The sequence below is a fragment of the Palaemon carinicauda genome, chromosome 12 (genome assembly GCF_036898095.1).
Source record: "Palaemon carinicauda isolate YSFRI2023 chromosome 12, ASM3689809v2, whole genome shotgun sequence".
NCBI lineage: Eukaryota > Metazoa > Arthropoda > Malacostraca > Decapoda > Palaemonidae > Palaemon > Palaemon carinicauda.
Window position 1 is genome coordinate 5,815,206 of NC_090736.1, and position 13,912 is coordinate 5,829,117.

At 36.1% G+C, this 13,912-nt stretch overlaps 1 protein-coding gene and 1 long non-coding RNA gene across 3 annotated transcripts in view; both read right to left on the reverse strand.

Annotated features, from left to right (window-relative positions):
- The window catches only part of LOC137651184 (uncharacterized), a 58,646-nt gene extending 55,798 nt beyond the window's left edge, over positions 1–2,848 (reverse strand). The window contains exon 1 of the long non-coding RNA XR_011046061.1: positions 2,783–2,848. This is a non-coding gene — a long non-coding RNA (uncharacterized lncRNA). The remainder of the gene's footprint in view (positions 1–2,782) is intronic.
- An 864-nt stretch (positions 2,849–3,712) lies between these two features.
- LOC137650497 (urea transporter 1-like) overlaps positions 3,713–13,912 on the reverse strand; it is a 48,754-nt gene continuing 38,554 nt past the window's right edge. For both annotated transcript variants that reach the window (XM_068383723.1, XM_068383724.1), the window contains exons 4-10: positions 13,197–13,316; positions 11,604–11,758; positions 10,219–10,429; positions 8,600–8,747; positions 7,695–7,879; positions 5,870–6,025; positions 3,713–5,038 (exon numbers count right to left, since the gene is read on the reverse strand). In XM_068383723.1, coding sequence (XP_068239824.1) covers positions 4,901–5,038; positions 5,870–6,025; positions 7,695–7,879; positions 8,600–8,747; positions 10,219–10,429; positions 11,604–11,758; positions 13,197–13,316 — 1,113 coding nt within the window. In that variant the 3' untranslated portion in view covers positions 3,713–4,900. The remainder of the gene's footprint in view (positions 5,039–5,869; positions 6,026–7,694; positions 7,880–8,599; positions 8,748–10,218; positions 10,430–11,603; positions 11,759–13,196; positions 13,317–13,912) is intronic.

Genomic DNA, 13,912 nt, shown 5'->3' on the forward strand with positions numbered 1-13,912 from the left:
TCTTACACTGGAACCTCCATAGTTATTTTTATGTTTGGAAAAGAGTACAATAGAAATTTACGTTAGCAGTAATGGGTATTATAGTAAAACCCGGGGCAAACTTTTCTAATAAAAGAAAATTAGGGTATATATATATTTCCCTCGCAAATAAATAGTTAATAAGATATACCCTAATATATCCTACGGTAATGGGGGACACCCAATGGGGAAACAGGGGTTTTGGGTGGGGAAAATATACTGTACTGGCAAATCGATAAATAATGGTAAACCTAACCTTTTCTTCTCTATACTTGTATAATTTTTCTCTGGGATGCATAATAAAACCACGAAAAATTGCACAATATATGCGGATTCTCTTTCCTTGGATTATTTATTTCACTCTTTTGTTTCTCCTCCCGTTTGTGTGTTTGTACATGATTTCTTGCGTTGCGCAGAAGATTCCCTACAGATTGCACAGTTACGAGTTTATACTTATTGCGCTCAACTTTTTCTCCTTGTTGCTCCATTACGACTTTATACTTTCTGCGCACATATGTCAGTTCTGTGACACACCCCATTTTTTAACCAAATGTTTTCAGTTCCGTTGTAGTTGTGTTACGTGTCGGATGTCAGTCATGGAGTCAAACGTAGAAAAGTGTAATGGCTGCTCTTTGGACTATTTCGATGCTATAGCCAAGTTTCATGGTAAATATCACGGTGCTTCTGGTATAGTGGATCAATTTTCAAAATCTCATTGTGTCATGCCACAAATATTAAACTATATCAAGTACGATTCTCAGATGGTGTTTAGGGAAGCCCAGCATATTTTTCACTGCAACGCTTCTGTCAAGATTGCAAAGACAAAAAGGAAACGTAGGTGTTGGAATAGTGTCAGTTCGTATAAAGGAAAGTTCCTTGATAAGGCCAACATCAAGCTGTGGAAACCGATTCTCTTTGTAAACCACTGGCTCAACAAACGTTGGGACCATGAAACAGTCATCCAAAGTCTCTATATTTCACCCAATACGAGTGTTGACTGGCTGAATTTCTGTTCTGAACTAACAAAATTTTTTATTTCATAATCAAGAGGCTGTTGGTGGCGATGGATTAGTAGTGGAGACTGACGAATCTCACTTCGGAAAGGCCAAGTAAGACCGTGGCAGGCGTTAAGAGTTCGACAAGGGAGTTTGGGTGAATCTAACGAGTGTCCAAAAGTTTTTTTTCCAATTCCCCCACTTGAGCCTTTACCTCAGAAAAGGGATGCTGCTATCCTTATTCCCTTAATACAAAAATATAACTTAGCATCATTATCAGTGACATGTGGGGTGCATATAGCTCGTTAGGAGAGCTGGGCTATGAGTACAGGACTATTAATCACTCTCAACACTTTGTTGAACCTTAAGACTCAGGCACCCACTCTAAAAATATCGAACGCTTTTGGAGGGAAGTGAAGGAGGGGACTGAAAGTCTTGGTAATAAATCGGAGTATTTCTGTCAGTAATTTGCCACGTTTTTTCACTCACCATTACCCAAAGACCTCGTTACTGCACCGATTTTTCATCGCCGACAGTCGCCTCTCCCCTCCACAACAACATTAGGTGGCAGAGGACCCCGATAACCTCTAACCTTCCACATCTTGATAATAATGTAAGAAATGAATTATTTACTTTTTCATATTTATTGTGATTTTTTTTTTTTTTTTTTTTGGTGACATGGGAACTAATAGGTTAGGTTAGGTGGGTTTGTTAGGTTCTGTACCCATTAACATAGGGGTATCTGGGGGGGGGGGGGTTTGCACCCAGCTAGGGGTTGACCTGGGAAAGGGGGTAAGGGGTCTTTCCCCCAGCTAGGGGTTGTGACCTGAGAAGGGGCGGTAAGGAGGATTTGCTCCCGGCCCTGGGGTTGTGACCAGGGAACTACTAGATTAGGTTAGGTGAGTTTATTAGGTTCGGTACCCTTTTACAAATCTCAATAGTGTTAAATGATCACGTTTTGTCTTGTTCTTGCACACCCAAAATCCTAGGTTCCCACTTGTGTCCGTCGGGCAGGGAGAGGTCAATTACTGTAGAACGGCTAATTTGCAGTGAAAATAAAGGTCAAATTCGTTGAAAGCACATCATTTACTTAAAACTTGACCCATTTACTATAGTTTAAAAATTTTTCCCTCTTCAAAAAGTTGTCCAGTGTTTTTCTATAAATTTACCAAAGCCTCATTACCATTAAGGGGTACTTGAAACTACAGACTGGGCTACTGGCCATAGCTTGGCTAACCTGGCGTAGCAAGTAAACCAATCAGGGTTTACAACAAAATAGATCTTATATTTTCTTAACTCCTGCCATGGTATCAGATTAACAATTTTCAAACAACTAAAATACAGCAACTTTACTTACAAAACCAGGCGTTGGAGTTACAGTAGATGTTTCCACGAAATTACAGGTAAGTAATTAAACACAGCTGTGAACAGGGGCAGTCTGACATGGACCATAGAGTCTACAGGACCGTCCAGACAGTCTGAGCAGGACTGAAGGGAGCTCTCTCATATATGATGTTCAAGGGATTAACTCAAATTTTAAAAATTACATTTAATACTAAAAGAACTCATAAAACGGAAAACAAACATATCATGATTAACAAAAGCTCTCTATTTTGCGAAAAATATGAAAGATAAATTTTAGATACACAATGTTACTCTATATTCAAAAGATTGCCTGAAGAAAAAAATATCTTAAAATTACCTTGAAAGTACCATTACTCTAGAAATTTCCTTAAATATACCAAAATTACTCAACCTGAGGTAATTACCTGTAAAATGAGACCACTGAGTCTGTGCACAGTAAAGACTTAACTGTAAACTTGTAAAGTTATTGTAAAGTTATCGTGTAGCACAGTAGCTGTTAGAAGTCCACCACATAAAAGACAATAGTATAAATAATTAAAGTATTTATTACTGAACCTGAAAATCAAGCTTGCGTGTTTTTCATCAACTATGTAAAACAAAAGTTTTTTTAATGTAGTCAACAACATTAGGAGACATTTTGAACCCGTAAGTAATAGTATTATATTAGAAGATCCTTGCCGATACCGTCACACACTGACAGGTGAGACGTAGGATATTATTATTATTATTATTATTATTATTATTATTATTATTATTATTATTATTATTATTTGCTGGGCTACAGAGCTTGCTGGAAAAGCAGGGAAAATAGCCCAGTGAGGAAATTATTTTGGCTAAAGGCACCAGGATACCGATAGGGAGAGGTTAGAAATGAAAAAAATACAAAAAATAATAGATCTTTTATTATATCTACAAATTCCTTTTTTAAGAGAATGATATTGTGACAGAAGTAGCAGAAAGGGATAATTTTTTTTTGTTTGCAAACAAATAAATTAGACAATGTCCACAAATTCTAACAATACAGATCCACACAAAATATACATAAATTAGAATTATTGTATTGTGTATCCTTGATGGGAACTTCCGACTGGGTCTGATGCTTACGAGATATAGCATTTTGACAATGAAATATATGTTAGTGACGTATTTAGTATTTACATATGAACTATAAACGCATGAATGAGGAAATCGGTTGTTATAGAAATTGTGTAGTGTAACTAACTGAATTCTTAAATTATATGTGTGTGTATATATATATATATATATATATATATATATATATATATATATATATATATATATATATATATATATATATATATATATATAGTATGTACTATCTAGCCCATTTGTTCAGTGATTACTCTTCAAACGACAAGAGTAACAGGAGCATAGGGTTGCTGTATTATGACCGGAAATTATAAAAGACTTCTTTCAAATTTTACAGGTCCTAAAAATCACATTAAAAATCTTCCCAGGTTACGCTAAAAGCTAACACGGCAAGAAGACTTGTGGCTAACATTTTTAACGACAATCAAAAAAAAAAAATAGAGTTTCTGTAATTGGACTGACCCAAGACTTCTGAGTACGTTGAAGGTTTCCATTAAGTCCTTAATAAAACATTCATTTCTCGATAGTTAGATGTAGACAGTACTAATTTATTCAACTCGATCGTTTTAAATGGATCAAGTCCAAGTAATTAAAGTACCAAATCACTCTTCTTTTCGAAGTAATGTAATTTGTACTACGAAATCTACATGTAGGCCTACATGATCAGGAGTACATGTTTGTTGCAAAAAAATCCATTGTAGGATTTTACTAGTGTGTATGTATTGTTTGTACTTCAATGTTTGCAGTACAACTTGAAAACTGACAAATGAACAACTCGCAGGTGAAGAAACCCACAGACTAAATCTTTAGTAGTTGTAAAGGACTCGCATTCTACCACACATTTTAATGTACTGTACTATAGACCTTGGTACTATAGTAGGCTACCTCGGCTGGTCATTTGGTGACCTGAAAGTTATTAAGAATGATTTAGACGTAGGCCTCGGAAAAAAAGGATGAATGATTCCTCAGAATACAATAACTGCAGGATGCTACACCGATTTATAGGCTTAGGTCTAACAGTGTGACAAAAGACAATGCGCCTTACAATTTTTTCTATTTACCATTATTCGATTATATTTCTGGAGTCCTTCATTACTACCTTCTATTCTTCCTGCTTTTTTTATTTACTGAGAGAGCTATTATGATGCATGATAGTTCTTTCATAACACTTTTTTTTTTTAACGGAGTGACCTGTCAAAATAGTCTGTGGGTTTCTTCCTAATTTGTTTGTTTTCCATTTTAAGTAAAATTGGTATAGAGTCCTTAAGTACACCAGCTTAAGAAATAGGATGATGAGAATGATAGTATGAATCTGATTCACATTATGTGAAATGACACGAAAAGGAATTCATTAAATCTACGAAGAGATTATGTTTTGATGCCAAATATGACATTGAACGGTATAGTTGATTTTAGCATTCTGCTAAATTCTGGTCTGCAGCAAAGTTACTCAGCATTTTTTCAGAGGGCACGCCGTTCTCTGGCATGTATATGAAGCTATCCTTCTTGTGCAACGGTATTCCTGTTTCGGGGTGCCTATTAGCCATAGCCTGGAAGGGAAAGAAACAAATATTATTATTATTATTATTATTATTATTATTATTATTATTATTATTATTATTATTATTATTATTATTATTATTATTATTATTATTATTATTATTATTATTATTGTTATTATTATTACTTGCTGAGCTACAACCCTAGTTGGAAAAAAACAGGATACTATAAGCCCAAGGACCCCAACAGGGAAAATAACCCAGTAGGAAACGAAATAAGTACCTAAACTACAAGAGAAGTCCAAGAATAATGACATTAAAATAAATCTTTCATATTTAAACTATACAAAACTTTAACAAAACAAGAGGAAGACAAATAGGATAGAATAGTGTGCCCAAGTGTAGCCTACCCTTAAGCAAGAGAATTCTAATTTAAGACAGTGGAAGGCCATGGTACAGAGGCTATACCACTACCTAAGACTTGAGAACAATGGTTTGATTTTGGAGTGTCCTTCTCCCAGAAGAGCTGCTTACCATAGCTAGAGAATCTCGTCTACTCTTACAAAGTGGAAAGTAGCCACTGAACAATTACAGTAGTTAACTTCTTGAGAGAAGAAGAATTGCTTGGTAACTTCAATGTTGTCAGGTGTATGAGGACACAGGAAAATGTGGAAAAAAATAGACCAGACTATTCGGCATATGTGTAGGCCAAGGGAAAATGAGCTGTAACGAAAGAGAAGGATCCAATACACTATCGTCTGGCCAGTCAAAGGACCCCCATAACTCTCTAGCGGTAGTATCTCAACGGATGGTTTGTGCCCTAACCTACTATCTCCAATATGTAAAACAAACGATCCTCGGAATTGAAAGCAACATACACACCTTTTCCAAATTGCGGTTCTTGTAGTGCCTGTAGAGGTGCCACTCGGGGAAGCTCCGGTACTTCACCCAAGTGAAGGGGGAGTCCTGCGCTGTGCTGATGGCGCAGATCAGCACGGTGGCGACGTTGAAGGGGAAAGACAGCACTGGTGTAGTCGTCTGTAAGAGATTATTATTATTATTATTATTATTATTATTATTATTATTATTATTATTATTATTATTATTATTATTATTATCATCAGAACTGGGCTGATTAAAATCGAGATGTGAAAATACTTACATTAAAGCAATAATAAAACTTTAAGTAAATATATATAAAAAATATAGGATGAAAATAAAATTTTAAATAAAAATATGTGGCAAATAGAAATTTAAATCTTGTTCATAAAACCTATGTTTCTTAGAAAAGAACAGAGAGAGAGAGAGAGAGAGAGAGAGAGAGAGAGAGAGAGAGAGAGAGAGAGAGAGAGAGAGAGAGAGAGAGAGAGAGAGAGAGAGAGATTGACGTCTGACGATATGTCTTGGAATTCCATTTTTTTATAATTGCTTTCAATTGTTTGTTTAGCTTTGCCTGCGTTATTTTTTATAGTTTTCTATAATCTTTTTCTTAAACTGCTATTTTTCTCTTTTAACACATAGTATTTTAATCTATGGAAGATATACTGTTCTTAGCCGTATTTCAGTAAAATACAGGCGACCGTAATTTTAACATAATTTGTTATTATCTTTAACGGGTTGGTGACCGTAATATCACTTCTTTACGTCAATACATCCGTTTTAAAACGGTAAAAAACCTAGAATAAATGTTGCCAGGCATTTACCGTTTTTTATACAATTTTTATAAGTGTAGTAAGTTATTGTAACTGTAATTACATCCTGTTAGACATGTTTCAAATAACACTTATATGTCTGTTAGGAAAATTAGCAAGAGCAACACCAAGTCAACAATGTCCTTTAGACATTTCCAGTACAAATAGGAATAAAGTCTAGGTCCAACTAAAGTAGGAAAAGACTACACACAGGTACAACAAATATGTGATGATTTTAGTTACAATTATAAAATTCGACTTCTCAAATCTTCCATTGGCGAGAGGAGTTGTTCATTATCACAAGTAATTTCCATAGAGCTCCATCCTTAACGTTTAACTTTTCTTCTTCTTTTCAACCTTTATCCCGAAATTAAGGGGTCAGTTGCCCGATGTACACTCTCCCATGCCTTCGATCAAAGGCATCCTCCTCTATCAAACATCTCTCTATATTATCCTTCATCATATCTCCATCTTCTTCTTCTTCTTCTTCTGTTATACCTACATTAAGGGGTCGGTTGCCTGATGTACCCTCTCCAATGCCTTCAATCAAAGGCGTCCTCTTCCACCAAACCTCTGCTCTCCATATCATCCTTCATCATATCTCCTTCTTCCCCACCGATATCCTTACACTAAGGGGTTGGTTGCCTGATGCACCCTCTCCAATGTCTTCTTTCAAAGGCATCCTCCTCCATCAAACATTTTTTCTCCATTCTGGTGTTGGATATTTCGGGATACTACGTAAACTAAATGTTTGTTTTGTTCTCAGTTACATAAACGTTATGTTAAGCAGATAAAATGAATATTGCGGAGACAATGGGTACACCCACGGTCCAGATGGTGTATCTGGACTGTAGCTACACCTACTAATCTAAACGAGGATAAAAAAAATGGTACACGTTTGAACTTCCATACTACGAAGTGTGACACCAAATGAAGCGAACTAAAATTCATCATAAATAAGAAAATCTTATGAACTATATGGCTCTTTGACTACAACTTGTAGCACAATTACTCACGGGATAGAAAATGTGAAGAGTGGCTGCTTGCACAACGGCAGATATCGTTGCTCCAACCACAGCAGCCACCAAGACCCCTGGTGTCGGGACCATGAAGTAGGAAATGGCGCCGGAGGTCAGCATGGCGTTGTAGCCCCACAGACCAGCATATACCTCGGTGTAAGGAGCTACGCACACTATGGCACCTGTTAAAAGATGGAGGTCTCATTTTATAAAATGGGGTGAGGAGGATTATGTCATGTGACAAGATAATCAGTGGAAGTACAGACAGACAGCTATGGTTTACGGAATCAACGGTTGGGTGATAACTGATAGAGAAGGTCCAAAAACGAACAATGAACGTGGCAGAAATGAGGCTGTTGATATGGAAGACACGAGAAGAGATAGGACCGGAAAGGATTTTATTAGCAGAACCATTTGAATAGTGGAAGTATCGAAATAAATTTAGCAAAGAAGACTAAGGTGGTTTGGTCATGTCATGCGAAGAGAAGAGGACCATGCTTGTGAAAGGGTCATAAACATGGAGATGGATGGAAGAAGGGGTAGGAGCGATAACTGAACAAACTAGAGAGGGAATCGGTAGAGTGAGGACCTTTGCCGCAGCAGCTTATTTCTTGACCTTTTGCTCGACCTTGCTCTTTGACCCTAACATGCATTAATTGGCGTGGATTTTCATACACTCAAATATGAACCAAGTTTGAAGTCTCTGTGACAACAATGTCCAAACTTATGGCTGATTACGTGAATTGGACATTTTGCTTGACCCTGACCTTTGACCTTGACCTCCCAAAATGTAATAATTTCCAGCTTTTTACTTAATAATTAATCCAAATTAATTGCTAACAAAAAGCCAATTATTGATTGGCCCATTCTGTTAATTCATGTAAAAAAGACACAAGACTCACCGATGAGAGTGCCAATTATACTCCCAATGTAGAGGAAGATGGTGAGTAAGGGAGAGTAGATAAAGAACGCCAGATAGATCAGGATGGATGAATCAACGGTGCCCACTCCGTAGATCTGGCCAGCAGCCAAGAGCGTTCCTTCCATCACCTGAGGTAGAAAATAAGTTTGTGTAATGTTTCATTGTTAAATACATCATTGATTATATAATTTATAGTTTATATGAGTTAAGATCTTTTTTAAAGATGGTCACATAAGGTAAACAAAGTATTAAAACATTTAAGGGGCGTAAAGTTGTGTTTCAAAGGTAAAGTTTCACTATATGACCGAATACAGGTGGGTGCCATAATGGTAAACATGACTAAAACTCTACTGTCTCCATTGCAATAACAATTTCATCTTTGATACTTTCAAGAATATTGATTACTTTCATGTGACAAACTAGTTTTTTAAATTTTTTATGTTCAAGACAATTTTCTCTATCACCAGAGAATAGTACCATCCAAGGTATTCTATGGCGTCAGGTTCGAGGTGATAAAAAAACAGAATCATTATAAAAATCTTTTAACGAAATCAAGGTGAAACTTCAACCCCGAATATCTCTTAAATGAACAGACATTTTATTATAAACCAAGCAAGTTATGCGAACCGTATTTCCAAAATAATTTGGGCGCTAATTTACTTATTTTCTCACACAACGAGGTCTGACCAGGGTATAAACTTCAAAGGTAATTACCTTAGTTAGAGGTAATTTGCATGGTTTCAATGTAATTTCTAAAATGATTACCTTAGTTTGAGGAAATTTGCACGGCTTCAAGATAATTCTTAAAGTAATTACCTTAGTTTGAGGAAATTTGCATGGTTTCAAGGTAATTTTTAAAGTAACTTCCAAAGTTTGAGGAAATTTGCAAGGTTTCAAGGTAATTTTTAAAGTAACTTCCAAAGTTTGAGGAAATTTGCATGGTTTCAAGGTAATTTTTAAAGTAACTTCCAAAGTTTGAGGAAATTTGCATGGTTTCAAGGTAATTTTTAAGTGTAATGATATTTGTAAGGTAATTTCAGTTTTACTGGCTTCAAATTTAAGGAAATTGGAAAAGTTTTAAGGTGATCTGAGGATTAGAAATGAAACTATAAGAGAGATTACTCGAGTGCCATATTTGGATGAGATCGTGATGAGGGGTAGATGGAAATGGCTTAGGCATGCTCTTTGTACTCCCCGAGAGAGATTAATTCACAAAACGTTTAGCTGGGCTACACAAGGCCCTTGAAGAGTTGGAAGACCCAGGCCTACATGGCTGAGGACTATGAAGCATGAAGTGGGAGATGATGAATGGAGAAGAATTGATTTAAAAGCTCAAGATAGAGATGACTGGCGAAATCTAACCGAGGCCCATTGCGTCAATAGGCGTAGGAGGAGATGATGATGATGAATCTTAAGGTAAAAAGCAGCCACATGCTCAAGTTAAAACCCTGCTGGGGGAAACGTTTAACTGGGCTCCACAAAGCACTAGAAGAACACCCAGGCCTACATGGCTGAGGACTATGAAGCGTGAAGTAGGAGATGATGAAAGGAGAAGTATCAAGAGCTCAAGATAGAGACGAGTGGCAAAATGTAACTTACCTTTGGCCAGACGATGCGACTTGTACCATGCGTAAGGGTCTCGTTGACGTTAAGACCTGTGTCCAGTTCCGCTGGTAGCATCTGCCCTTGCATTCCGGCGGCGCTGCGCATCGTCAGGAGCATGAGGACTGCAGACAAGTTGAAGGGGATGGAGAACGCTGGCAACAATGATGGTGCCATCAGAGAGTTCAGACCTTTATCCACGTAAGCGCTGGAAAAGAATGTTTGTTGTTAAAATACACCATTATTATTATTATTATTATTATTATTATTATTATTATTATTATTATTATTATTATTATTATTATTATTATTATTTGTTAAAATTCATAATCTGCAGACGAAAATATAACCATTTAAGTTACGGCACCAAAACTTCACAACCACTTTTGTAACGAAAGTTTTAGAAAGAAAGGATTTAATAGATTGCAAAGATTGATTGATTGATTGATTTGAGGTTTTCTGGCATCCTGTCAAGATTGCAGAGTTGTTGTTGATGGTCAACATAGTGAGTATAAACTTGAGCATGCTGCTGTTTTTTACCTTAAAACTTTTCCAATTTCCTTAAATTTTAAGCTAGTAATACCGAAATGACCTTACAAATTTCATAACCCTAAAAATTACCTTGAAACCATGCAAATTATCTCAAAATAAGGTAATTATCTTAAAAATTACATTGAAACCATGCAAATTATCTCAAACTAAGGTAATTACCTTAAAAATTACCTTGAAACCATGCAAATTATATCAAACTAAAGTAATTATCTTAAAAATTACCTTGAAACCATGCAAATTATCTCAAACTAAGGTAATTATCTTAAAAATTACATTGAAACCATACAAATTATCTCAAACTTAGGTAATTACCCCCCAAAAATTACCTCGAAACCATGCAAATTATCTCAAAATAAGGTAATTATCTTAAAAATTACATTGAAACCATGCAAATTATCTCAAACTAAGGTAATTACCTTAAAAATTACCTTGAAACCATGCAAATTATCTCAAACTAAGGTAATTATCTTAAAAATTACCTTGAAACCATGCAAATTATCTCAAACTAAGGTAATTATCTTAAAAATTACATTGAAACCATACAAATTATCTAAAACTAAGGTAATTACCTTCAAAATCACCTTGAAACCATGCAAATTATATCAAACTAAAGTAATTACCCTAAAAGTTTAAACCCTGCCCAGACCTTTTTGTGATCCGTTACCATGTGTGTGAGAAAATGAGTAAATAAAAGAGCAAAGTATTATGGAGTTTCGGTTTGCAAATGTGATATCTGGTGTTCCTCAGGGTAGTGTTCTTGGCCCAGTTAGGCAACTGACGCAAACTACGACGAAAGGAAGAGTGGGCTGGGTATACCCATCGGTACTTACGACACCAAAACCGCCATGCAGAGGTAACCCCAGAAGATTACGTCCAGGGGATGGCCCGATATGGAGGGGAAGACGGCCACGGAAATACAACCGACCAAGATGCCGTTGAAGACTGTCACGCCGTCGCTTATCGCCACTTCGGATTGCTTCAGTACCTGGAATTTAGATTTCAAAGGCTATTATAGTAATATTCCACAAGGCACTAGAGTTATGGGGTCTTTTGTCTGGCCAGACAGGACAACATTAGATCTTTCTTTCTGGTTACGGTTCATTTTCCCTTTTACCTACACACACACACACACACACTGAATAGTCTGGCCGATTCTTTACAGATTCACCTCTGTCCTGACATCTGACAACACTGAGATTACCAAACAATTCTTCTTCACCCAAGGGGTTAACTACTGCACTGTAATTGTTCAGTGGCCACTTTCCTCTTGGTAAGGGTAGAAAAGACTCTTTAGCTATGATAAGCAGCTCTTCTAGAAGGACATTCCAAAATCAAACCATTGTTCTCTAATCTTGGGTGGTGCCATAGCCTCAGTACCATGGTCTTCCACGGTCTTGGGTTAGAGTTCTCTTGCTTGAGGGTACACTCGGTCACACTATTTTATCTAATTTCTCTTCTTCTTGTTTTGTTAAAGGTTTTTTTATAGTTTATATAGGAAATACTCATTTTAATGTTGTTACTGTTCTTATAATATTTTAGTTTTCCTAGTTTCCTTTCCACACTGGGCTATTTTCCCTGTCGGGGGCCTCTGACTTTATAGCAACCTGCTTTTCTTACTAGGTTTATAGCTTGGTAAGTGATAATAATAATAATAATAATAATAATAATAATAATAATAATAATAATAATAATAATAATAATAATATATAGTTTACATACACACACTATATATATATATATATATATATATATATATATATATATATATATATATTTATCATAACACAAATACACGTAGGAACAGAAAAGAATGATTATAAAACTACTCATAAACTGAAAATTAATTAATCAAAAACAACCCCAAGCAAGTGAGATTTAGACTTGTCTCCCAGAACCGATATCTGCAATATCCATTATTATTATTATTATTATTATTATTATTATTATTATTATTATTATTATTATTATTATTATTATTATTATTATTATTATCAGCTAAGATACAACCCTAATTGGACAAGCTGGATGCTATAAGCCCATGGGCTCCTACAGGGAAAAATAACCAAGCGAGGAAATGAAACAAGGAAATAAATAAATCAGGATGTAAGTAATGAACGATTAAGATATGTTAAGAACAATAATATCAAAATAAATCTTTCATACATAAACTATAAAAAAAAAACTTTAAAGAAAAAACAAGAGGGAGAGAAAGTAAATAGAATAGTGTGCCCGAGTGTACCCTCAAGCAAGAGAGAATTCTACCCCAAGACTGTGGATGACCATTGTACAGAGGCTATGGCACTACCCAAGAATAGAGAACCCTAGTTGGAAAATCAGGATGGTCCAAGCCCAAGGGCTCCAAAAGGGAAAATTATCCCAGTGAGGAAAGGAAACAGTGAAATAAATAAACCTTCAAAACAAACCTTGCTGAAGATGACGCCGATAACCCCGGCCACTAAGCAAGCCAACCCCACGTTCGGATTTCCCATGAACATGGCGACCAGGATGAGGGCTCCAGAGAAAGGGTTGTTCGCGAAAGCTACCTGTAAAATAAGGAAGATGAATCAGTAGATATAAGGAACCAGATGGATTATAGAGAAAGAGGAAAGATGAAGGAGGAGAAACGAAGAGAGAGAGAGAGAAACATAAAAAGAAACAGAAGAATGATAAAGAGCGAGAGATTGGAGAAAGGGTTGTTCGCGAAAGCTACCTGTAAAACAAGGAAGATAAATCAGTAGATATAAGGAACCAGGTGGATTATAGAGAAAGAGGAAAGATGAAGGAGGAGAAGCGAAGAGAGAGAAAGGGAGAAACGAAATGAAAAGGAACAGGTAGAAGAATAATAGAGAGCAAGAGATTGGAGAAAGGGTTGTTCGCGAAAGCTACCTGTAAAACAAGGAAGATGAATCAGTAGATATAAGGAACCAGGTGGATTATAGAGAAAGAGGAAAGAGAAAGGAGGAGAAGCGAAGAGAGAGAGAGAGAGAGAGGGAGAAACATAAAAAGAAACAGAAGAATAATAGAGAGCGAGAGATTGGAGAAAGGGTTGTTCGAGAAAGCTACCTGTAAAACAAGGAAGATGAATCAGTAGATATAAGGAACCAGGTGGATTATAGAGAGGAAAGAGAAAGGAGGAGAA